The following is a 26,934-nucleotide window of genomic DNA, read 5'->3' as shown; positions in this document are numbered from 1 at the left end:
CATCAGCGAATTGACATTTCCTTGATGCCTCACGATGCGTCTTATCAACTGCTCCCTTCATTTAGTTGTTCCATAAACTCTTATTTGCACAATTCGATAGAGGTCAGTATTTAATCAATCTACCCATCTAATCTTGAGCATTCTTCTACAGCCCCACATCTCGAAAGTGTCTTTTATTTACTTGTCTGAAGCGATTATCCTCCTCGTTTCACTTCTGTACACTGCTACGGACCAGATAAAGCCCTTAGAAAATCGAACGTTTGTTTTGAAAATATGTATAAACTCTGTAGTCCTTCGTGTAAGTTAGAATTAACCCAAAGTTTTTGTCTTCATTCTTGTACAAGAAACTGTCCTGTGAAATTAGAGGAATCAGTCTGAAACATTATGTACAATTAAGTATACGATGGACTGGTCTAGTGACAACACACTAACTTACTTGTGACATCTCCGTTTACCTATCTCTTCTCTTCGGTGGCCTCTACATTTTATGGTAAAATTTATCGAAGGGAAAATGCTTCCCAGAGTATAGTATTTTCACATTGGCAAGTAATATTACGGCGGCAAGATAAATCAAATCTTTCAGTGTCGCAGGCATTGTTCGTTGAATGGTTTTGTATATTCTCCTCTAATTAGTCTGATCGAAATAACGAAGAAAGACTTTGCGTGCATATAAGGTTACAATTTTCTCTAATCTCCACGGTCACTCATTCGAGGAACTTGAAGAGTTTCTTTCCTGCCTTGTTAGTACTCATATGTAACAGGTACAGTAAAAGGCTACTTGCAAGTATCTATAGATTTAAACGCTGCTGGATGACGGGAACCCAGAAGTATAACAATGAAATGTTTAGTGACCTTGTTAAGTCACTCATAGGGGAAAACATTTCACAGTCAACATCATTATCCACTACTGAGTTTGGGCCATGAGGCAGTTCTGGTCTGTCAGTCGACCCTTACCTCCGTCTTCACAAACATGCCTTTCTTATCGGTCTGTTTTCAGTAGCTTGTTACGGTTGCGGTTCCTTGCTCATTTGAATGGGATAGTAGAGTCTTTTTTACCTGGATTCCTGGAATTTTTCCAGTACTGAGAAATACTCCAATTCCCATGAAGTGCAGTCTTCGTGGATGTGATTCAGTCTGCTGCAACCTTCAATTTTTCTGAGAAACTTCGTTGCTGTGACCAGAGATCAGATCATGTCATTGCCCTTCGACGCCATATTTAACTGCCATAGAGAGGAGACGAGACTGCCGGTGTCTTTTAAAATTTTATCTTCGTCACTGTGCGGCTAATTCTCGACAATAGTTCTGTATTCACTGGTTGTGTTCACGTTGCAGCCTAGATTATTAAAGGTCGATATTTGTTCACGGCACTGCCATCTGCGTATAAATTTTATCTCACAACTTTTATTCCCAAGTTAGTTTTTGCGATTCCACCCTTTTATGTTTGAGCTGTGTTACGTAACAAATCGACTGGTTTATGTAGGTCATCTTCAGAGGATGCTGTAAAGGCATTGCTATGGGAAAGGACTTGGGCATTAAAAGCTTTGTCGTTGGAGGAAGCTGTGAAACTGGAGCGATCTTTGAAGAGAACTTTGATAGCTTGCATCAGGTACACCGGAAAGCTTTCATCTTACATGGGCCGCGGTGGTCTCGCGGTTCTGGGCGCTCAGTCCGGAACCGCGCGACTGCTACGGTCGCAGGTTCGAATCCTGCCTCGGGCATGGATGTGTGTGATGTCCTTAGGTTAGTTAGGTTTAAGTAGTTCTAAGTTCTAGGGGACTGATGACCACAGATGTTAAGTCCCATAGTGCACAGAGCCATTTGAGCCATCTTACATGTTTCTCACTATCTACTTCATTTCATTCTGATATCTTGGTATCGTCGATGAATGTAATGTGCTCTTCAAACATTTTCTCAATAACTTTAACGTCGATTTCAGAAGAATACCGGAATGATTACAAAAATCAAAGTAAATCTTAAGAGAGATAATTTGTTCTACATTTCATTTTATACCCATAATGTTCATCAAGAAATAACACAACAAATTTATCGTTCATACATTTCATTGCTAATATATCAACAACCATTCTTCGCGAAACCACTGCGAAGTGACTGGAAGAGGGTTTTTCTCTCGTACGACCCATTAGGACTTCTTCATGTTCCATTCCCGTATGCGGCACGGGAAGAATGGTTATGGTTGTGAATCGTGTAACTAGCGTTATTTGGTCTTCGTGATCCCTACGGAAGTGTTAGATGTGGAGTTGTATTACATTTCCTTATCATTTTAGGCTTTCACGGCCGGTTTTCTTTGGTGAAGACTTCCTGACTACAAAGGCGTGGTCGATATATGGAAGTGTACTCTGACGTTTCGTCTGTGAATGTGGGAAAGCCTGTGAGTGTGGGAAACATTTCGGATGGAAAACGGCAACTGTATCAAGGGCTATAGGGGGTCCTGACTTTATTGAGCTGCATAGATGGCACCATCATTCGTCATGTGATGCAAGCTGATGACGGCGCTAACGCCCTCGATGAAAGGTAATTAACCGTCATTTTGTTGCCACCTAAGTCGACCTTCTTTTCTGTTTAAATTATTATTATATTTGTAAAACTCTATGGCCTGCTATAGATTTGCGAATTGCAATGAGTTTTTATGGTTAAAATGGTCATCCCACTGAAATTTATGTCGTGATTTCCATCCCTTCTGTTACGGCCTATGTCTCAGTACGTCATTCGAGGCAGTACCTTTTGTGTTCGAGTAAGCGAGTCTTAGTACTTGTTTCTGTGACTAGACTGTATACTGGCCGACAACTCTAAGGAATTTTATATAACCAAGGGGTTCCTAGTGACTGCCACACAACTTTCTCCTTTCGTAAGCATTCTTTTATCTTTTTGGTTGATCAGAAAATTGACTCATATCCTTACGTGGATAGTGGTTTCCCAGTGCGAAGCGTGATCTTGTTAACAAACCGAAGGAAAACGTTCCTCGTTGGTAGTGGTTAGTCCTCACTAGTCCCGGGTATTTCTGCTCTTGGGTTGAGGGCTCGGTCCGCACTACGCACGGATATCTGAAGGACCACTGCATCGTCTTCTTAACAATACAGGCACTGCAATGCCGTATTTATCCGCCGACATCGAGCAAGCGGCTTTCAAGCTAAATGTGTCACTATACGGGAATATATGTAACGAGTGTAAGTGTTGTAGACACATGACTGACGACATATGGCTGTGAGTCGTGCTCGGATAGCCAAAGGTAAGGCAACCACTCGCGAAACGTGAGTCCCAGTCACGCAGAGATTTTCACTGTTGTGACTCCGTTCTAGAGCTGATGGTTGTCCAAATTGACAATCGCGAATACATCTAATGTAGTGTAATTAAAATGTCCTCTCCTGTATGAGAATTATGTAATGTGTGTACGAGTAGAGGCTGTGACACAGGGATGACGACATTTGGAAGTCCCTGAGTCTCGCCGTGGATACAACACTGATAGTCAAAGTTTATTCAGCTGATGATTGTACGTATTTCATGTACTGAATTAAAAAGTTGACACGAGGTTTTCATTGTCACGTCCCCCTACCTATAAGTGAAGTTTGGTGAGATTTTGTCGGACCCGTCGTCTCACTATTTTGAGCTTACGTAATTAACAGACGTCACCCTTGCCCCTTGAAGGTGTAACCATTATTCTTGTCAGTCAGCCTTAAATCATTCATCTGTCTAATACATAAATCACTTCGAAATTTTATTATTACTGTCCACCAAGATTTTAGTGATACCTGGAGACTAATATGCTTTTATTTTTGCTACATGAGGACTGTTTGTGCCAAAAGATTTTGGCAACACTGTGCAAGCAACTACTATCAAATTCCGATTACGATGTCTGATCTAGGATAGCCTTTTGTTGCCCTACTTTTAAACGTGAACATAATTATGCAAATTGTTTTTGATGTATGTGATACTAGTTAATCTAAGCTGCGTCGTACTACCTGTAAATGAATGTAAAGACCGATAATCATTAATATTCAGAATGACTTTCTCAGGAAACAGTCACGTGTAATGGCAACTGTTGAGTAAGAAAAACTGTGAGACACCAGGTGACATGGAGCGTGTGTACCAGACCATGTTTCGCATGTACAATGTCTGTAAGAAAGTTGGTGGTCGCCACATAGAGCCGCTGTTGTAATGCATCAGAACTATTCTCTACATTTTTGTTTCGGAATAATGTAAATACTCAATGTTCAAGCGGTAATACAAACAAACTTGCTTAAGAGATAAATGGATGTTTCGTTATATTTCTTTTCGAGCTGTTGCCCTATAACAGCGCTGCGTCACGCCTAATTCAATTTCTCAAGCAGAAGTTGATGAGTTAAAAATCTGAACTGAAATCGTCGTAGAACGTGAACGGTACGTTTTCAGGCATGGTTTCCTATCCATACTGTTATGTACTCATTCCCCTCCACAAGTCCTGGAAGTTTGTAACGGAAGTTTCCAAACATTCTGTACAGTTAAATGGCCGCTGCTATATAACGCAAAGCCGCAGGTGCGTTCTTAGCTGCCGCTAGCACAAAAGAAGCAATAATTGTATAGGTAGCATCACATTCAAGTGGTTACTGATAAAGGAAACCGCGGCAGTTTCAGGAAAGAACTACTAGACAACGCTGTAGTCTCATACTCTACCCTCGTCTATGAGCAACAGAGTCTATGAAACTGCATCAAGACGTTAAGGGCTGAACAATTAAGATACTCGTCTTCCTTTGAAATCCACTCTTCAAATTTCAAGCACACTATCGTGTCATTAATTTCTAGTTTGCCTGTGTACGGTTAAGGTTAAAAATCGCTTTATGTTCACTCAAGAAATCAACACCCAAAATTATTTCTCTAGTCAGTAATGGGTCTATTAGAAAATTTGCCGAAAACTAATGTCCTTCACACGCAAAATCAAAAAGCGTTTGGTTCCTCACATCAACGCTCGTTCTTGTAAATTTCGCTTCTTACCTTCTTATGTTGTAGTGGTAATGCCACACAGGAATCTATCTTCCCACATTTAGTGAATTCAGCGTCTAATGTACTCCAAATTTACTATATTTATATCTTTGGTTGAAACGCTTTCCAGTGTATCGTTTGTCGACTGCGCCACATGTCATTGTTGTGACGGACTGTGCCACATACTATTGTCGTGACAGACTGCCACACGGCATTGTTATCACAGACCCTCTCGTCGGATTACGACGGGAAGGTGGCCTGATCTCAATGATCTCAGCGCTCCGCTCTGCGCTAATATTTCTTGGACTTCGCCAGTTCTGATTTGATCTTCCGCCATAGTTATTTTAGTTAAAATAGTTTTCATTCTCATAACGTCTTCGATTCCACAAAGTCCGATCTTTGTTTCTGCCTTAGTAATCTCCGCAACTGTGAAAGTTACCTCTGGAAGGCCAATTCTTTACACAGAATGGCTGATGAATCGCAGGATGTCTATTGTCTTCTCTGTTACTATTAAACTGTTCTCTTGAGTGTCACTGTCCCGATAATACTGTAGTTGATAGATTCTTCTGTGATTGTCATTATTGTTGTAATGGAATGGTCGCTCATCATTGTGAAATTCAAGTTCTTGTGGCAGACCTTTAAATGCTTGTGTATCATCTTTACAACGAACAGCCAAATCTGTATGTCTTAATGTAAACGGGAACTTCATCGAACAGTTACATATTAGTTCAGAGGGGCGGTAATAATTAGTCAAAAACTGATTCTTTCATACTAGGTACTGGAAAAAACGTGCCAAACTTGAGAGATGAGACATTTCAAGGTTCTTGAGCATAATATTGCTGTGTTTGATGCGCTCTTGTAAGCTGACTAAAACGCGTGACAGAAGTTTCCATATGTTTGACGTTCTGTTGCAAATGAACACATTCTTGTAACTGGTTCGCCCTCGAGGTAACTGCACATGAATTCTTATTTGTGACCATTTGGTCATGTTACGTGGAAGAGAATAATCAAACTGTAGTAGCCACTCCCATGCGTGAATTCTATTACCAACATTTCTAAAAACATTGAGCTTCCAATCAGTGAGAAAATGCTTTCAATTACTACCATCATTCTTGTGTGAGCATGAATTTTCCAGTTATCGTCTCTCCAAAAGTGTAACGTTCACAAATAACTACTCCCACATGCAATGAGTCTGTTTGCTCATCAGATTGTCCAATATCAAAACTGTCTCACCTATTGCCATTACCTGCCTCATCGATGTTATTTTCGACACGAGAAAGCTGTTCGTGAATTTCCTTAACGTGTTGTTTACATTGTTGATTAATGGTGATTTGATTTTATTTGAAACACATTGCAACGACTGAGATTCCTTTGTGTAGGTAAAGGGGACTGGTGAGTGTCATTAGCATTTTTATCAAAATTGTTTGATAATTGTGCCATACACGTAATGAGTTCCTCAACCTGTTTTGTAGTTTAATATTTACAGACTCGTTTAATAATTCTGGCCTGCATGTATCGTGCTTATTCTCGTAGTCTTTCAGCTGCAACTTTCTACAGACTTGAAATCCTCACATATCTCCTTCCTAATCCGTTTCAGTAACTCATTCAAGTACATCAAAAGTACATCTCTAAGATTCTTATTATTCTCTTCTAGCCTTCTAGCAATGTTCTCATCCTGTGTTTCGATATTTTTATTAATTTCATTCCTAAAGTTTTCCATCTCCAATCTAAGCCCTTTACTAGTATCTTCCGTTTTTTCTTGTTTTCTGCTAACGTATTTATTATACGATATATAGTATCCTCGTTCACATCTATAGATTTACTATTTCAAGAGGAAGGGGCTATATCAGACGGCACAATTTGCGACGGATCATTGCTGTCAAGTTCACACTACTATTGAAACATGGAGAAGTTGTGTCAGCTTGCATTAATGACGTAGTGGAAGGACCTAAACCTTCAACCACTGAGCTAGAACGTTATGAGAAGTCACATCCTAAAGAATTATTTTCAAGTATAAAACCTATTGCAGTCTTATGTTCATCTCTAATTTCTGAAAAGTTACTACTCTGATCGTATTTGTCTGTCATCGTTGTGCCTGCCTCTCGTGAACCATTAATGTCAGAGGGCCCAGTTCCCTTCTAAATCTAATTTGAAGCAGCTTCTCCTAAATCTCTGTCATTAATCTGGATCTGGAATGAAACTTACAAATATTTGAACACAGTCAGTGAATAAATACTAAACTCAATTAACTGCAGAAGTCATATAAAGCTATTAACAGCGCAAACGGTTGTAAGAGCGGAGAGCAGCTACGAAGGCGGGTGAGAGTCGGATGCGCAGAAGCATGCGGAAATATACCATGTGGCTCACAGCCAATCGCGCGCTAGAGACATTCTTGTCTTCGTTCTGAGCGGGTCGTGCTGTGTTCGGAAGTTCTACCTGTTTATTTCAGTCGTTGTGTTCCGTGCTAAGTGATGACTGCCTTCATAGTGTTCATTATGAGTTATGGTAAGCAATCATGCCAAGTGCTACACAAATAGGCAAGAGGAGTAGTGTTACGTGTGTACCAATACTTTAAAGAGTCAATTTTCCGTTGAATCCACGCCGGCACAAGGCGCGTCGCGCCGTTGCCAAATGCCAGGAGCAGACAGCTGAAGCCTGTGGTATTGGTTTGAGGACCGTTCAGAGAACATCCAGCGAAGCTAAGACGTCTGTACAAGCCTGCGGCTCAGCTGTTTTCAAATCACCAGGGAAGCAACACAACCGCAAAAAAGAAGTGTGAGAGCTAGACGATTTTATGAAAAACATTTTGCGGCGCATAGTGTTCAGCATGTGTGCTGAAGGCGAGTATCCAACAGCAGAGAAACTAGATTCGCGTATCAAAGAAGCTGCAAATTTTAACGGAAGCAAATGGGTCATGTTGAGGATACTGAAAGACATGGGGTTCAGGCATCAGAAAACGAACGGTGGTAGGAAATTATTAATGGAACGAAGCGGTATTGTAGCTGAAAGGACTGTGTTTTTGAGAACAGTGCAGGAGATCAGAGAAGTTGCACATCTCGAATTTGTTACTTACATGAACCTTTCGTTAATCAGAACCGCGCAAGGGCTATGTGCTGGAAAATGAGCGATGGGTATGGTGGATTAAAAGTTCCTGTTGGTAAGGGTAACAGATTTACAGTGCTTCATGTCGGATCAGCAGATACTGGCTTTATTCCGCAGGGTAAGCTGATTTTTAAGTCACCTAAAGCTATGAATTCTGAAGATTACCACTCTGAAATGACGTACAGCGTCTTCAAAGGGTGGTTTACACAACAGTTATTGCCGCATATTCCTGCGTCTTCAGTTATAGTCATGGACAATGCGAGCATCCTCTCAGTGCAAGTGAACAAAGCTCCAACTACGAGCTCCAAAAAGGCAGACATTATTGTATGGCTGTCATCTAACGGAATACCTCATAACTCGTCGCATATCAGAGCAGGATTGTTGATTCTTATCAATCAACACAAGACTGCATACAGAGTTTATGAGGTGGACAAATTGCAAAGCAGTATGGACACTGTATCGTTAGATTACCAACATACCATTGCCATTACAACCTAATTGAAAGCACATATTGCGGAAAAGAACAATACATTCAAAATTGCAGATGTTGAGAGACCTACACATGAGGCAATAGACAGCATCTCAACATCTGCAAGTGCAACTTGCGTAAGACACGCAGAAAAACTGCTAGATGAAGATTACAACAGGGGAATTGGCAGGTACACGGTTATGGAACCATTCGTCATAAATCTTGCTGAATCTAATTCATCTACGTCGGACACCGAAGACGATGGAGTGGATTTCTTGTTATGAAGTATGTAAATACCAATTACCGCTACTTATGACTTTGTGTGACTGTACTGCAGCAGCATAAAAACTATTAGTAGCTCAAATTTTATCTTTGACCTCGTAACGATGCCGTTTTATTTATAAAACATATTTCGTTCAATTAAGTACACACACTATAACGCTGTAGCAGGTAACACAATGAAAGAAAATTGGCCTTTAGTAACACATTAAACGTTCAGTTTCTGATATCCTTATGGTCACAAGTTATTAAAGCTTGAAAATGCTTTAAATATATTCGATCACTGTGGGTGCCTAATGTAAGCAACGCAAAAATTCTTTTGGTTAACGAAACAAATCCTTGCCGGTCAAAAGACGAACATTAACACTGACAGTATATAAAGAAAGAATGAAGCTACATCATGATTACTGAGAGAACAGTGTGTGTATCGCCTTGAAATAGAAGCTCTTCCGTCTGTGTTTGCCTTACAGAGAAACTGTACTTTTGGAAGGGATCTGCCTTGAGCAAAACACAATTGTTTCTTTTCGTACTATCACTCAAAATGGCACTGAGCACTATGGGACTTATCATCTGAGGTCATCAGTCCCCTAGAACTTGGAACTACTTAAACCTAACTAACCTAAATACATCACACACATCCACGCCCGAGGCAGGATTCAAACCTGCGACCGTAGCGGTCACGCGGTTCCAGACTGAATCGCCTAGAACCGCTTGGCCACACCGGCCGGCGTGCTATCACTCAGAGATGTTTCGTTGGGTTCCAGCATCATCGCTGGGCCTTCATTTGCTTTCTGTTATACAATAGGAAAAACGGTTGTTATTATTTACATATATATAAATTAGTGTTTTTAAGAAAGTATTTACAAATCTGAAAACAGCATAAGATTTTGTATATATATCATGTTACCACATGCAGTGGTTTTCCTGGTTTTTTTATGTTTTTTTACAGCTGTTTTACTTTCAGAGTCTGTCGTCTTCTACCATATAGAACTTAACGTAGAGTAATTATTTATCTCGATATTTTGTACGATTGGGAATGTTGTGATTGAGTTCAATAATAATTAATTCTATGTGGAAGGTTGTTCGTGTGCGCGCGTAAGGAATCTCGTTACTAAGAATGCAGTTCTTAAGGTTCACTGTGGACCAATGTTTGTGCTAGAGCGCCGTCAGCTGTCTCAGTGCGTGAACTGACGGAAGAGTATCGGCAGCGTAGCAACGTATCTTCCCTCTCTATCTCTCTCTCTGCGCAGAACGCGACCCTCACCCTCCTTCGTAGCTGCACTCCGCTCTAACAGTAGGTTTACATGAAAATATAATCAGAAAATCCAATCGCATCAATAAGTTTCCGTTTGAAATGAAAATACAGAGCAAAGAGTTTTGATTCAACTTCGCAATCAAAATACTACTAGGAAGATCGTATACTGAGCAGAAAGATCGACAGGTCAAACTAATTAAGCTTCTTTGCTTTTAGTAACTGGAAACTGTGACTGCTAAAACCTTTCGCTAGCAATGTTAGATCAAGCACTTTTACATTCTAATTAGTCACATATAGAATCGCTTTTGCTACACTACTTTTAAATACTAACATCATCATCGTCCAATAAACTTTTTCTGGGTTTGTGACCGCATTGTCAATATGTATAAATATACCGACGTTTCGGTCCCTGTTTCAAGCGAAAAGTAAAGGTCAAAACCCAAAAACTTTTTATTGAATGTGAAAATGGCCGCGGAATCCTTCATTTATATAGTTATCGCCATCAGTATTTCCTTCCAGCAATCCGGATAGGAACTCTTTGAACGATATGCCTCCATTGATTTCTGTCTTGGTATGGCTTTTCTCTCCTCATTGTATCCCGTGTTACTCCTCTTGAGATTTTCGGTAATTTGGTCTGTCCATCTTTTCCTTGGCCGCCCTGTCCGTAGCTCCAGTATCCACATACTGACGTGCAGCTAGAGTCGGGTGCATTCACTTCACATTACCTAGTAGTACAGTCCTTAAATGCGAACATTTTAGGTTAGTCTTTACCGTTACGGTGACTGGTAACAGTAAACTTGTTGTTGAAGATGGCTGGGAGGTTTCTAGCCGAAATATCCCAAGAAGAATTGTCGCTGTCCCGAGTGCACGCCCGAAAGATGATGGAACATTATGTCCGCCGGGAAAACTTCAAGAATCACTTCAGTAAACTTGTTGTTTCATTTAATGTCAGTACAGTCTTGCTGAGCTTATTCTTTCGCCCATGGTCAAGGTCACCCACAGGTCTCTCCTAAAATATTCGTTCCTTACTGTCTCTCCTCGTTTTTATAGAACTGACCTACGGAACTTCATTTCACATGCATGATATCTCTTCTCTTTTACCAATAACACAGGTCTCCAGACTATATGTCGTGATTGGCATTAGACATGTTTTTTGCATGGTCTATTTAGCTCTTAAAGGGACTCCTTTGTCACAGATTAGGTTTCATACTTGGAGGAAGAATCTGGATCATTTTGCTACTCCGTTTAAAACTTCTAGTTTGCCATCTCAGTCACCTATATGAGCCTATCGAGATACTTGAAACTTTTTGCACATTCAACTTCCTGCCGGCCATTGTAGCTGAGTGGTTCTAGGCGCTTCAATCCGGAACCACGGTCCTGCAACGGTCGCAGGTTCGAATCCTGCCTCGGGCATGGATGTGTGTGATGCCCATACGTTGGTCAGGTTTAAGTAGTTCTAAGTCTAGGGGACTGATGACCTCAGATGTTAAGTCCCATAGTGCTTAGAGCCATTTTTCAACTTCCTCTCGTTCTAGCATGATGTTTTAAACTTTGGGTGTCCTAATCATCCTCATTGCTTCTGTCTTGCTCTTATTCAAAGTCAACTTAAATTCGTCAAAGTTTGTCCAGTAATCCATCCCCCTCTGAACCTCCATTTCTGTCTCTCGCCAAATGGCGATGGCATCAGCAAACGCAAAAGCACTGAGATCTTCGTTTACTACAGCCTTGATTTCTTTCATGATTGTGTCCATAAGTGTATGTAGAGTAATGGGGAAAGTCAAGATAGATAAATAGATAGATAGATAGATAGATGGATAGGTAGATTAGTTTGTCGTTCCATACACCCGTGCTGAGGAGATACTCGTGGATGTGGAAAGTGTCAATTTTTTTAAGCTGAAATAACAATACTAATAGTATCAATATATAAAATACATCATTTGCTTCTATTAAAAAAATCGTCAATGGAGTAGAAGGAGTTGGCCGCTAGTAAATCTTCCCATTTAAACTGATCTGTATTTGTATTCTGTCTTTCTGAACACCTCTCTTTGTCCTAAGCCATTTTGACCTTCCATCTTCTGCTTGTACGCTTCTTTCACAACCTTCATACAGTACCGGAACTTGTTAATTTCATGAATCACGGACATTGTTTTCTCAAGTATTCCCATATTTTACCCCCCCCCCCCCCCCCGGTACAATGATGTATGTGTATCCTTTCTCCAAATCCAGGAATACTATTGATTGCCAAATCTTTTCCTTTTTCCCAATACTTCTCCATTAACTGACAGAGGGAAAATGAGGTCTACCCTTCTACTGTTACTTCTGAATCCATGCTGTTGTTTCTCAAATTTATGTTCTATGATTCTTGCAGTCAATTTTCTGTTATCTTTTCCATTGCCTTAAGGCAATGTGATAGAAGTGGGGTTCCTTGATAGTTGGTGCCCTTCTTTTTACTTAATTTTTAAACAGTGATATTACAATTTCTTCTTTCCAGTCATTTAACACTTTGTTATCAGCTCATCTACTCCTGCCGCCTTCTGACCTTTCACCTGTTTCAGGGCGTTTTCAGTTCCTGCCCAAGATATTGGATGCTGTTCTCCCTATACTTCAATGTGTTCACTGTCACTTTCTTGTTCACTTTCCCCATTCAGCAAGATTTAAAAATAATTATTCATTACTTCCCTGATGCCTTCCACGTGCCTGATAATATTCCCATCATCTATTTCAATAGCTTCTGTATCTTTTCCTTCACATCCTTTACTTTTCGCCGGCCGGTGTGGCCGAGCGGTTCTAGGCGCTACAGTCTGGAACCGCGAGATCGCTACGGTCGCAGGTTCGAATCCTGCCTCGGGCATGGATGTGTGTGATATCCTTAGGTTAGTTATGTTTAAGTAGTTCTAAGCTCTAGAGGACTGATGACCTCAGATGTTGAGTCCCATAGTGCTCAGAGCCATTTGAACCTTTACTTCTCAACAACCCATTGACTGTTTTCGGTTCCCCTTCCTGTCTCTCTCTAGTTTCTGGTTGAATGTTTCCAGTCTCTTCTGCTTTCCTTCCTTGTTTGGAATTTTTTCTGTCGGCGCTCGTGCTCCAGTGTCATCCCATTGTGCTCACCTTTTGGCACCAGTCCTTCGTTCTGCTCTCTTTTTTTTTTTTTTTTTACAATCTCCATGTTTTTATTTGCTGTATTACTTTCTTTAATTCTGTCTTTTGCTCTATTGTTCAATCTACTGATTACTTTCTCCTTTGCTTTACCTTTTGTTTTGCCTTATACTTGTATGGCATTGCTGACTATTAGCGCACTAAACAGGTTCCAACCTTGCTCCACACTATCAGTCTGTGTTACTAGCAATGTTTGTGCTATTAACTTCTGGAAAGTTTTCCTATTATCTTCCTCTTTCATCTTCCATTTCTTAATTTTAGGTATTCTTTGTACAGCAGTCACTCTTTTAGTCTTGCAATTTAGATCAGCTACTGGTAAACACTGACTTGGTATAACTTTAGTGTCCCTCACTTTTTTTGCAATTAATTCGTCTGCTAAGACATAGTCGATATCTGTCTTAGATTTCCCATTCCAGCAATATCTAGCAATTTTATGGCTGTCTCGCTCTTTGAAGAAATTATTCTTTATTAAAAACGTATTCCTTGTTCATTGATTTAGAATTTCTTCACCTCAACGTTTCTTTTCTTATATTCAAATTCACCTTCTCGTATGAATTTTTATCATTAGCAGTCTCAGCATCCAACTCCCCAATTACCGTTATGTTATCCTCTCTTACTTGGTCTTCCAGTTCTTCAAGAAATACACTTTTTCACACTCACTACACCCTTGTTGAGGCGCATTCACTTGGGGTATAGTAAAACTAGTATCTCCCTTGTTTACTCTCGCTTCAATTATCTTTTCACGTTCTAAACTTACGTCTGTAATGGAATTAATGTCTTCGTGAAACATGAGGCCCGCCCCATTCTTTGCCAACTTATTGTGAGCATGCCAGTATAATTTTTACCCACTTCTGCAACTTTGCATTATCGTGCAAATCACTTCTGATGTATGTGATCCCAAGTAATCTTATCTGTATCTGGTTATCTGTGTATGATCGTAAAGAACGTTTATTAGTAATATTCCACAACACACCCTCTCGCACGCTCTGACTGACAACTGCTTCCGACTGCTTCGCACGCCCGAGCTCTGTTCAATAACACCACAGACTTTGATATCGAAAGAACACGTGCCATCCATGGGTTCGGCCTTCAAACATGCCCGAAGTCGTAAACATTCTAAATAAACTGTCAAATACCCCCCCAAAAAAATCTGGCGTTTCTCGGGATATAAACGTCTTTCACAACCATTTATCGTAATATGTACAACTTTCAATTTCTTTTGTCTTGGATACTGGGTGGATTCCTTATGAAGGTATTATTTAGCGTCTGTAGCTTTGCTCTACAATTTATAGCCGTAAGCTCAGTCCACCCGTTTCATCACTGATGCATCCAGAAAATTAAGTTGTCCATTGCTCTGTTTCTCAATCATAAACTGAATTTTTGGATCGATATCAAGAAGACATCCGGCTTCTCTTTCATGTTAAAAAGGTTAAGATATATTTTATCTATGTACGTCGACTTTGCGTCAACAGAAAGACAATGAAAGATTTTAAAAAATGGTTCAAATGGCTCTGAGCACTATGGGACTTAACTTCTGAGGTCATCAGTCCCCTAGAACGTAGAACTACTTAAACCTAACTAACCTAAGGACATCACACATCCATGCCCAAGGCAGGATTCGAACCTGCGACCGTAGCGGTTGCGCGGTTCCAGACTGCAGCGCCTAGAACCTCTCGGCCAAAAGATTTTTAATCGAGAACAATAGCTTGTGGTATTAAGTCTAATGCTTTTCAGGAGTAGACAGAAATATGAATTGCGCTTAATATAATCGATGTTTCGACGTATTCACTAATAGTTATCAAATACTGGAAGCAAGACACTCAAGTTTTTATCTGTTTAATATATTTCTTATTGTCAGTTGCCAATCATGTATTGTGACTTCCGCTACTCCCTGTCTTAGATGATTTGTTTTTAGTTGTCGAACAGCGTTGACTACTTCATTTTCCGCCATATGTCGACAAGGCAGTTACTTTTATCAGGTGCTTCGAAAATGTTTGGCAACCTGCTAAATTCCACTCCGTCTACGCAGCGATCACACATGAGATCTCTGCTGAAGAAGTGCATTGCTTTCTCATTTCTACGTAACGGAGTAAGTCGTGGGAAAGGTTGTCTCATTTCAGGTTATGCCACGAGTAGCAGCAAATTTCTGTGGCTCTACGCGGCGCATGGAGCGAGTTTAGGAACGATGTGTGAGTAGGTTGTTACATGCAGTTTTGTACTGAACACAGGTCACGTCGCGAGTTTATTGGCTTCCTGTGTAAAGGTCACAGTGCTGGATATTACATAAGAGCTCGTGTTTCTACGTTCAGCAGTATCTTAGGTACATCTTGAATATTGGACAGAAAATGTTTCCATTACCCCACACACGACGACCATAAATGTTTGACGTCAAGTCGACTCCGCTGTGCCATATAACGCGATCGACGGACAGCTGTGAGTCAAGCCCCTCAGGTTTGAATTATAAACTTTTGGAAGACATTTCGACACTGTACCGAGCTAAATGTAACTCATAGGCATGAGCAGGCAATGACCGACATCGCCTCCAAGGCCTTTCCACGAATTTCGGCTCTCACTATATTACGCTGAAGAACCAAAGGAACTGGTCACCTGTCAAATATCGTGTAAGGCCCGGCGAGCACGCAGATCCCGGAACAGACAGGATAACCCTTAAGACGAAAAGCATATCCAACCTTCCCTGACCAGTTGTTAGACTTAATGATGCAATTTTGTATACGAAGAGAAGAATCATTTGGCACGGCAAGATTTATGCCGACCATGTTAGAACACACGGACGGACGTACTTCGATTATGCTCAAACTGGTAGCAAATGTTACGTACACATCGAACACCCATAGCATCAATAATGAACTTCCTGAAACGATCAAGCAACTTATTTCTGAACCCCCCAAAATAGTTAATGACGTAAACATAGATGTAAAGTGTCTACAAGAGCCATATACCAGCTAAGGCAAATTGACATGCTTTCTGACAAATGTAATAACCATAACCAGTAATCAGGACAGCAAAGAAGCAGTTTCCATATTAATTAAGCATACACTGAAGAGCCAAAGAAACAGATACACCTGCCTAATATCGTGTAAGAGCCTCGCGAGCATTCAGAAGTGCCGCAACACGACATGGCATGGACTCGACTAATGTGTGAAGTACATCTGGAGGGAACTGACACCATGAATTTTGCAGGGCTGTCCATAAATCCGAAAAAGGACGAGGGGGTGGAGAGCTCATCTGAACAGCGCGTTCGAAGGCATCCCAGATATGCTAAATAATTTTCATGTCTGGGGAGTTTGGTGGCCAGTGGAAGTGTTTAAACTCCGAAGAGCGTTGCTGGAGCCATTCTGTAGCAATTCTGGACATGTGGGGTGTCGCATTGTCCTGCTGGTACAGCCCAAGTCCGTCAGAATGCACAAAGAACATGATTGGATGCAGGTGATCAGACAGGATGCTTACTTACGTGTCACCTGTCAGAATCGCAGCTAGACGTATCAGCGGTCCTGCATCACTCGAGCTACACATGCTTGAACGGTCCCACGCTGAAACGCAGGATCAATGGATTCATTACGTTTTCTCCATACCTATACACATCCATCCGCTCGATACAATTTGAAATGCGACTCTTCCGACCAGGGAACATGTTTCCAGTCATCAACAGTCCGATGTCGGTGCTGACGGGCCAAGGGAAGGCGTAAAGCATTGTTTCGTGCAGTCATCACGGACACACGAGTGGGCCTTCTGCTCTGAAAGCCCATATCGATGATGTTTCGTTGAATGATTCGTACGCTGACACTTGTTGATGGCCAGGCACTGAAATCTGCAGCAGTTTGCGGAAGGATTGCACTTCTGTCACGTTGAACGATTTTCTTCACTCTTCGTCGGTCCCTTACTTGCAGGATCTTCTTCCAGCCACAGCGATGTCGGAGATTTGATGTTTTCCTGGATTCACGGTGCAGTCATGAAATGGTCGTACGGGAAACTCTCCATTTCATCGCTACCTCCGAGATGCTGTGTCTTATTGCTCGTCCGCGGACTAGAACACCATATTCAGACCAACTAAAATCTTGATAACCTGCCATTGTAGTACCAGTAACCTTTCTAACAACTGCACCAGACACTTGCCTTGTATAGGCATTGCCGATCACAGCGCCATATTCTGCCTGTTTACATAGCTCTCTATTTGATTACGCATACCTCTACCAGTTTCTTTGGCGCTTCAGTGTACGTCAAATACACGTCAAGTCCGGTTAGCCGCGCGGTCTAACGCGCTGCCTCCCGGGCGGGCAGGCGTGCTTGTCTCCGGCACGAATCCTCCCGGCTGATTAACGTCGAGGTCCGGAGCGTCAGCTAGCATGTAAATGGTTTTTAAGGCGGTTTTCCATCGAACTCAGCGAATGAGGGCTGTTTCCCGTTATTCCACCTCAGTCGCCGATTGCTGCGCAGACGCTGTCTCCACGTATGCATACACCATAATTACCCTTCCACGCAGACATTAGAGGTTACACTCGTCTGGTATAAGACGATCCCGAGGGGGGGAGGGGGGGAGGAGGGTTCCACTGAGGGCCGAACTGCACACTAAACCTGGGTTCGGTGTGGGATGGCGGTGGGGTTGGTGGACTGCTGTGGCCTGTTGTGGGGTTGTGAACCACTGAGGACTACGGGACGAGGAAGCCTCTCTCTCCCCAGATTAATACACAACACACACACACACATCTATCGCGAAAGCATAAACATGAATAAACCGGAAATAGGACTAAAGGCGATCAGCGCTGTATCTCACTCCCTCGGTTCCGGCATGAAGCAGTCTTTCCAGTGCTACCTAACGTCCTAGACTTTCGATCGCTGCTTTTCTAGTTTGCTCTCTGTAAGTCAATTCGATTGAACCGTTATCTGCGGCTTCGTTTGCGTCATAAATGATTACAAAGTTTCCATTTGGTTCTCAAATGCCATTTTCGTTAAGCGATTTGCTAGTAACTGACTATGGTTGCTCATATAGACGCTCCAGTATCGATCCCGAAAATGCAGTCCTAGCTGCTAGATATCCTCTTCCACGATCTATTCATATAGATATATCTTCTTCCACGATCTATGTTCATTTTCTTGTAAATGTTCAACCGTTTCTCAAGCGTGCTTGGTTTCCTAGGTTCCTTGTTGCTTGTGAAAAATAGTGGTTAAAGTGGACGAAATGATCTCATACGAAGTGATATAAGGAGTCACATTTCCATAATCAGTGTTCGTTCCCATATAAAAACCCACGCGTTTTTCAATCTGTTTTTTGGATGTTAGGTTTCCGATTTCATATAGAGTGATGTAAAACGATGGTTTTCCTGTTTCAAAATCTGTGTTCTGTTACGTTCCAGTTCTACCTTGGCAGGTCCCGGAAGCCAAACTGCCTGTATCAGTGACCAGCAGGCTGCCAGCTAGGGCGAAATGCTGAGCGAGATGTGGCAGACACGAAAGCTATTGCAACACCGACACGATGAAACGACCGAGCATCCAAGTCTGCAAGCGAGGCACGATGACGTCATGGAAGCCGAGATATACCGTCATACTAGTGACAAAGCAGAGCGTCGTAAGGAGGTCTAGATACAATCCAACAACAAATATTCAACTGTCAAGCCAGCAGAAAAGTGCTTCTCAAAGGTGAAACTGCGGAAGTCTGAAGTCACTTGGAGACCTGACAATGAGGACAGACCAGGACACACATGATGTGATTGGCATCCACAACACTGCAGAGTGCACCGAAAGCGCCAACATAAATACCGCATCCTTCTTAACAAATGTCTGACTGCTGAGTGTGCCGGCCCGCTGGTGGCCGAGCGGTTCTAGGTGCTTCAGTCTGGAACCGCGCGACCGCTACGGTCGCAGGTTCGAATCCTGCCTCGGGCATGGATGTGTGTGATGTCCTTAGCTTAGTTAGATTTAAGTCCCATAGTGCTCAGAGCCATTTGAACCACTTGAACTGCTGAGTGTGAATTAAAGACGCCCATTGCATAATCCCAGCCCTTGTGACAGTGCGCTTTGGAGGTCCACACTCAGCACGCCTAGCTGTCTTCGATCACCTGTGGAGCCACAAGTCCGGCTGGAAGTAGCCCGCTACTGCCAGCTGCACTGCCGACATCCGAGGCCACGCTGATGGGACGCGAAGGCCGCGATCTCCCTGGAGGTCCGCTGGTGACCTGCGTCATGAGAACGTTGTCCTCACACCGTATCCCGCACGCCTCTCTCCTGACGACTATACGTGTCCAGGACCGGATTGCTACAGTTCGCTTCCGTTAAAAATTTTAACTATTTTTTCCAAATGCTTAGATTTTAATTTCCTAATTGTTTTTCTAAATGTTTGTTAAAGCGGGGGAAGCGATTACGTAAGGCGTGGTGTAAGAAGAAAGATTGCTCGGGTGACCAGAAATTTACTCATATTCAATAAACCAAGCACATGTCGCACACCATTTGAGTCGCTGCAACTCTGGCATCATCAGTTAATCATTGCCTTGTTAGTAGCACATTGAGGGTTACAAGTACCACTCGACACCACAGTCAAAAGCGAAAATTTAAAAAAAAATGTGGATGCAGAAACTGATTAATATAGTGAAAAAATGATAGCAAAATACAGTCTGACATAATGAGAAATTAAAATTCACATAAAACTGTTTATTTTACTGAAAGGAAAGCAAAGCAAAAGACCATGTGACACAATGGAAAGTTGAAATTCACGTTTACACTCATTTAATGCACCTATAAATAGGACTGTATCAGTACTGCACAATGCAATCAATTATTAACTTCTCAGAACTATATTAAAATGAAGTTATTTGCTATTAGTGACTACCTTATCCTGGATTCCTGAAAAAAGATTTTTGAAGGGTGTTTTTATACTATAATTAGACACGCAGTTTAGCTGAAATCTATATTCTGTCTTCAAAGCACCAATGCAGTAAAACCAGTTTCGTAAAGATAGCGTGTTGAAAATGGTAACAGTATACGAAATTCTCTTGTGTTCAGAACAGAAAACTTGTCATCCAGCCTTGCCCTAATTTGAAAGAGCAATTTATTACTAAACTGTCTTTTGATTTCGCCACTTGTCATGAAGCCTATGAAAATTTCTTCTTCGGCTGTTGAATGACCTTCGGGACTACCATGAAATGTATCGGTAACTCAGCCGTAGCCCTCCGCAAAAGTTTCGACAACAAGTAAGTACTTCTCCATTTCCAAGCGTAGTTAAGTGACTTTTTATTGTTACAAAAAATTGCCTTTTCATGTTTTTCATCAGCCTTTTAGCTGATAAATTACGACGAATCTAATCCTCATCCACCATTCCGTGGTACGATGGTTGTCATTAGATCGTATAAGAAACCATAATCTTATACCAGAGACTACAGACTGAACGGGAAAGAGTATGTCCAACGGATGCCTAGTAATAGGATAACTAAATATGAAACCCAACCGGAAAGAGAGACGTTGGACACCCCTTAAAGAGACAGCACGTACAGCTGTGAAGAGAAATGGGCCAAAGGGCCTAATGCTTGACGTGAGTGACGATATTGATTTTTCAGAAACTAGAATTACGATACCTGTATAGGAATCGACTATTTTCTACATGGCTCAAAGTAAACGAAAAGCTCATAATCGCTCAATGACGTTCGTACTTACACGCAAGGAGAGTGTGAGATGCTGAATGTGGAGATCCAACTTCTGATACAGTACTGTGTGGCCCTGAACCATGAAAGAGAGCGACAAAATTAGTGTAGTTTGCATTCCAGTTGATCAAAAGGAAAACAAGAAAGGATACAGGGTTGACATAATTTACAGCAAAATATGGGAAGTTTCATTCTCTTTCCGCATTTGATGGAAGCTGACATCAATCTGTGGAATTCTTCTGGGGACATCAGTCGATCTTTATTCGTTCTGGGCGGATCGGATCTCCCACCAGGTGAGCCAGTCGTGAGCGCTCGGAAGTGGGAATCGTTGGTGGTCAGAGTATAGCTGACGTGTTGGTGGGAGGGGGAGGAGGGGATGGTCGCGCTTCAAGTTCCAGAGCCATCAGCCTGTCCTGTTTGGACCTTTAAACCAGGTAACAAAACTGGCGAATTTTTCATTTTAGTCATCCCAAGTGGAGCTGAGAAGAAAGCCGCTGTCTCTGTCCACGGTATTTTCGAGCACTCTTATTTCTGTCGCTTTCTAGTCAACAGAATCCCAGAAAGGCTTGGTGTGACATAGCACTGTCGTGTCTCCGAAGTCGAACATTTGTCCGTCGTAGATGCTGCTGTATAGTTTGAAACGTCCCCTTTTGAACAATTTTACTAGACTGTGCTTAACCTGACACACAATATTTTTTAGCGCAACGCAATCTGACTTTCACTAATCTCTACAAGAGAATGGCCCTGACTAACATTAACCTGTACTTTTCACAAATCACTTACCTCACAAAAATCTTGGTTACTCCCACTACTGCAATACAGCGAGCGCCACTACTGCCAGCTAAATAAAAGATTCAAACTATGGAAGGCACTAACTACTGATAGGGATAGTTAGCAAATGAAAGATATTAATAGAGAACAAACAATGTATTTACCTTGATATCATCATATATATAGCAGTTCATGACAAATTACAAAACTCCGCCAACTCTGTCCCCACATCCACCACTGCTGGCGGCTCACCTCCAACTGCGCAACGCTACGCGCTGTTCACAGCCAGCTGCCTAACACTACAATGGCGAGTATTACAACAATGCAAAGCAGCCACAGACTGCACACAGCACAGCCAGTGATTTTCATACAGAGGCGGCGTTACCAATAAAAAAACCTAAACAGGCTACTTACACACAGACTGCACACAGCACAGCCAGTGATTTTCATACAGAGGCGGCGTTACCAATAAAAAAACCTAAACAGCCTACTTACAAGTTCGCTACGGTCGACTTGTCCGTGTGACCGAGGTGGACGTCCGCCATCTGCATCTGGCTCATGTGCAATAGCCATATCCACACGTGGTCTTAGTCCTAAGAGATCTTTAATGGAGGGTGCGAGCCACCAACTCTGAATGCAGGGCAGAAAACCGTCTTCATAATAAAAATTTTAAAGATAATTTTCCGCTTTCCATGCAACATCCGGTGGGACCCAGACACTTCGCCGGAAGATGGCAAGTAAGAAACATGCCACAATACCTACATCTACGTCTACAGCTACGAGGGATATTCTGAAAGTAAGTTCCGATCGGTCAAGAAATGGAAACCACTGTGAAAATCTAATAAAGCTTTGCACAGAAGAGTTCTACAGTGTCTCCAGTATCCCTGTCGGTTACATCACTTCGCTCTTTTCACTTCTGAGCGCATGGTGAGCACATAAAGATGCATGGAAAATAGTGTCTCCCGCCAATTATGAGGTCCTGGTGAGAGATTGCGCCTCGTGTTATGCAGCCCACATTACAGAGCTGTGATACGGTTCCTACTTTGTGATAAATCTCGGTCGCAGTCTGCAGGGGCAATGAAAATGCTCCTGCAGCAGCGTTTTCGATGGGAAGTGTTTGATCACCCGCACTACAGCCAGTAATGGCTCCCTCTGTTTTCTCCTCTGCTCACATTAACTACTGGCTAACCTACTATTATTATCTATTTCACTTATTTAAAATTATATATTTTTTAAACTGAATGAAGGTTTGCATTTTGTTTTCTTTGAATAGAGGTTTTGCAAATAATATTGTAACATGTTTTGAAGATAAGTATCACACTCACATGAAGCCACCGCTTCCGTTCACTTACCCCGTAACAATATGCAGCTTGTGAATTTTGTGCGTGCTAGCATCTTAAGTTGCCACATATTCCGAGATTTGGTTATTGGACAGTTCTGATGACTGACTAACAGTTACTGTACCCGTCATAGGGGTCAAGAATATTACAAAGACACCATCTGCTGTAAACAGGCGAAATACCCTCAGACTTCAAGAAGAATATAATAATTCCAATCCCAAAGAAAGCAGGTGTTGACAGATGTGAAAATTACCGAACTATCAGTTTAATAAGCCACGGCTGCAAAATACTAACGCGAATTCTTTACAGACGAATGGAAAAACTAGTAGAAGCCGACCTCGGGGAAGATCAGTTTGGATTCCGTAGAAATACTGGAACACGTGAGGCAATACTGACCTCACGACTTATCTTAGAAGAAAGATTAAGGAAAGGCAAACCTACGTTTCTAGCATTTGTAGACTTAGAGAAAGCTTTTGACAATGTTAACTGGAATACTCTCTTTCAAATTATAAAGGTGGCAGGGGTAAAATACAGGGAGCGAAAGGCTACTTACAATTTGTACAGAAACCAGATGGCAGTTATAAGAGTCGAGGGACATGAAAGGGAAGCAGTGGTTGGGAAGGGAGTAAGACAGGGTTGTAGCCTCTCCCCGATGTTATTCAATCTGTATATTGAGTAAGCAGTAAAGGAATCAAAAGAAAAATTCGGAGTAGCTATTAAAATCCATGGAGAAGAAATAAAAACTTTGAGGTTTGCCGATGACATTGTAATGCTGTCAGAGACAGCAAAGGACTTGGAAGAGCAGTTCAACGGAATGGATGGTGTCTTGAAGGGAGGATATAAGATGAACATCAACAAAAGCAAAACGAGGATAATGGAATGTAGTCGAATTAAGTCGGGTGATGTTGAGGGTATTAGATTAGGAAATGAGACACTTAAAGTAGTAAAGGAGTTTTGCTATTTGGGGAGCAAAATAACTGATGATGGTCGAAGTAGAGAGGATATAAAATGTAGACTGGCAATGGCAAGGAAAGCGTTTCTGAAGAAGAGAAATTTGTTAACATCGAGTATAGATTTAAGTGTCAGGAAGTCATTTCTGAAAGTATTTGTATGGAGTGTAGCCATCTATGGAAGTGAAACATGGACGGTAAATAGTTTGGACAAGAAGAGAATAGAAGCTTTCGAAATGTGGTACTACAGAAGAATGCTGAAGATTAGATGGGTAGATCACATAACTAATGAGGAGGTACTAAATAGGATTGGGGAGAAGAGGAGTTTGTGGCACAACTTGACCAGAAGAAGGGATCGGTTGGTAGGACATGTTCTGAGGCATCAAGGGATCACCAATTTAGTATTGGAGGGCAGCGTGGAGGGTAAAAATCGTAGGGGGAGACCAAGAGATGACTACTCTAAGCAGATTCAGAAGGATGTAGGTTGCAGTAGGTACTGGGAGATGAAGAAGCTTGCACAGGATAGAGTAGCATGGAGAGCTGCATCAAACCAGTCTCAGGACTGAAGACCACAACAACAACAACATGTGTGCACTGTGAACAACTATGGATACAACCATAATTATTAACTTTTCTCACACAGACATACTCATCTAACGATCGATGTATGCCGTTAGTTAAAAAGTTTCGGGACTAGATTAATAAAAAAAAGAGAAATGTGGTTTTAAGGCTTCACGTATTGCACATAACCTCCCTGCACTTCTTCCTCCCCTCCACTGCCCCCCTTCCCCCGCCCCACCGTCCCAATTGATTGCAACGCACAAAGCGTTCATACAAGTACGTGAAACTGTCATAAAAGTACTTCTTTGGGATTTTGGGATGCTGTTCCACTTGTGCACCACGTTGCTTTGAACGGCGATTGTGTCGTCAAAACGTTCACCCTTCATGTGAGTTTCTGCACTATGTCGTTTTGTGATTGCATTATAGTGATAACACCAATGTTCGCCATCCATGGTGAGTGTTTCTAGGAAAGAACTGTCTGTGTTTTGCATTTCAATCAAGTCGCAGCAGGCGTGTCAGCGTCGTTCTTTTGTTCGTGAGGAAAGATATGCAGTACAAATTTTGGCGACTCCTTTCTATTCTTCATAACATTCTAGAGAATGGCTGGAACCTTTGATTTAGAAATGTTTCTCCGTTGTGACTTGTGGCACAATAACGTTGATACTACAACGCAAGTCCACTGTTTTATACAGTCTGCTCGCAACTGACTGGTAGAGTACGTATGTGTCGTTTACACTCGTTAGATAAAGCTGCCACCATTCATGCTGTTCTGATGTCGCTTACACGCCATGAATAAAACCAGTCTTGGAAATTTCTGAATGGACAGTGCAGAAAGATATCACATATGGCCGTGGATGTTCTCATTTCTGTGCACGTATGTCATTAGTTAATTTTAAGGAGAAAAATCGACTTACTCGATTTAGTTGAGAAAAAAACATTCATTTCAGAGCAATTAATAGTTACAGTCAATTTATGTAATTAGATCAAACATAGATGAGTCGAGGCACAAAGTGTGTTATACATCAGTCAAAGCTCGAACCCAGGAACGCAGGTTTCCAACATTAGGGAAGACGCCAGGGCCGTCTTCACATTGCAGGTTTGCCCACGAGACGATGCCCACCTGGGTGCTGACGCTGACCAGAGGACCTCCAGAGTCGCCGCTGCAGACAGTCCGGTTCACCTCGCCCGCACACACCATCCGCTCAGTAACACTGTTTATGCTCGCGAACATGTCCTGGCAAGTTAACCGGTCCACAATACTGATGTCCGTTTTCTGCAGAGTGTCGGGAAGTGCGCATGACTGTTAGTGGTTCCCCATCCCGTCACTGCCAGGGCTATCATACCCGTCTGATGCTACGACCACGGCCTGTGTGTTGTCGCCAAGTAGAGACCCAGAACGCCTGGAAAGCCAGCAGAAACAATGACATTCTCGTGAAATTCAAATTTTTCTGCATACCCAGTGTTCGAATACCTCGCTGGTCTACGGACAGTTAAATTCCTCAGAAAGCACCGACATTTCGACCACTGTGGCATAGCACAGGACTTATTTATGGTTTTTGAAAGGTAACGCTAGTCTGAATGGTATCAGATGACTGAAAACTAATATGTGATATTCCCTTAACTTTTTATGCTGATTCCAAAATTGTTTTCAATTTTTTCCTATCGCGGTCAGTTTTTCCGCAATCTGCTACAAAATACATCGCTGTGCCTGTAGTTTATGGGTATTGTTGGAGGGAAATTTTGTCAACATGGTACTCTATATCTTTCGGTTGCTGCACCTGTTGAAGCTAGTTGTTATTGTGTGACCCTGAAAATGTTGTTTCTCTCACAGGCTAGCGTTACCAGTGCTATATTTTGATTATTCTGTATATTTAAGACAGTATTAATAAGACAGCTCGCCTGTTGTTTTCCAGTTACTGTAATGTAAGGTGCAAGTGTGTGGACAACCCAAATGCTTTTTGTTGTGTTGTGGAAATGCCTAAGAATGGTTAAAACAGACTTTGAGAAAAAACTTACCATGCTTATTTTAAAATGAAACGTGGTGACTAGCGCAAGTGATGGGCGCCAAAGACAGTTTGCCGCTATTGTGTTGAGGATTGTGGAAAGAAAACATGCATGCCATTTGCGATTCTAATGGCGTGGGGCTAGATTAAAAACCACCTTAATGACTGTTACTTCTGTTTAATTAATGTCCAAGGGTGTAGCTCCAGAAATAAGAAACAAATTGTGTATCCAAACTTAGATCCAGCCGTTGGGCCAGTTGCACATGGTAAAGATCTGCTTGCTCCTCTTCCTCCAGCAGTTTTAGGGAAAATGGCAGGAGGCGGTGATGAAAATTACCGAAGACGATAGTGATGTTTACCAGCCTGATTACGTCTTTACTCTACAATTATTCTCTCAGAGCGAACTTAATGATCTCGTACGA

General features: G+C 41.9%; 1 protein-coding gene across 1 annotated transcript in view; it reads right to left on the bottom strand.

The window, feature by feature from the left end:
- The window catches only part of LOC126204208 (trypsin delta-like), a 29,779-nt gene extending 4,039 nt beyond the window's left edge, over positions 1-25,740 (bottom strand). The window contains exon 1 of the mRNA XM_049938607.1: positions 25,616-25,740. Within this exon, the coding sequence (XP_049794564.1) occupies positions 25,616-25,740 (125 nt within the window). The remainder of the gene's footprint in view (positions 1-25,615) is intronic.
- Positions 25,741-26,934: the final 1,194 nt, after the last annotated feature.

Source organism: Schistocerca nitens, chromosome 9 (assembly GCF_023898315.1).
Source record: "Schistocerca nitens isolate TAMUIC-IGC-003100 chromosome 9, iqSchNite1.1, whole genome shotgun sequence".
Classification (NCBI taxonomy): Eukaryota; Metazoa; Arthropoda; class Insecta; order Orthoptera; family Acrididae; genus Schistocerca; species Schistocerca nitens.
Note: the sequence above shows the minus strand (reverse complement) of the source record. Positions and strands in the feature narration are given on the sequence as shown.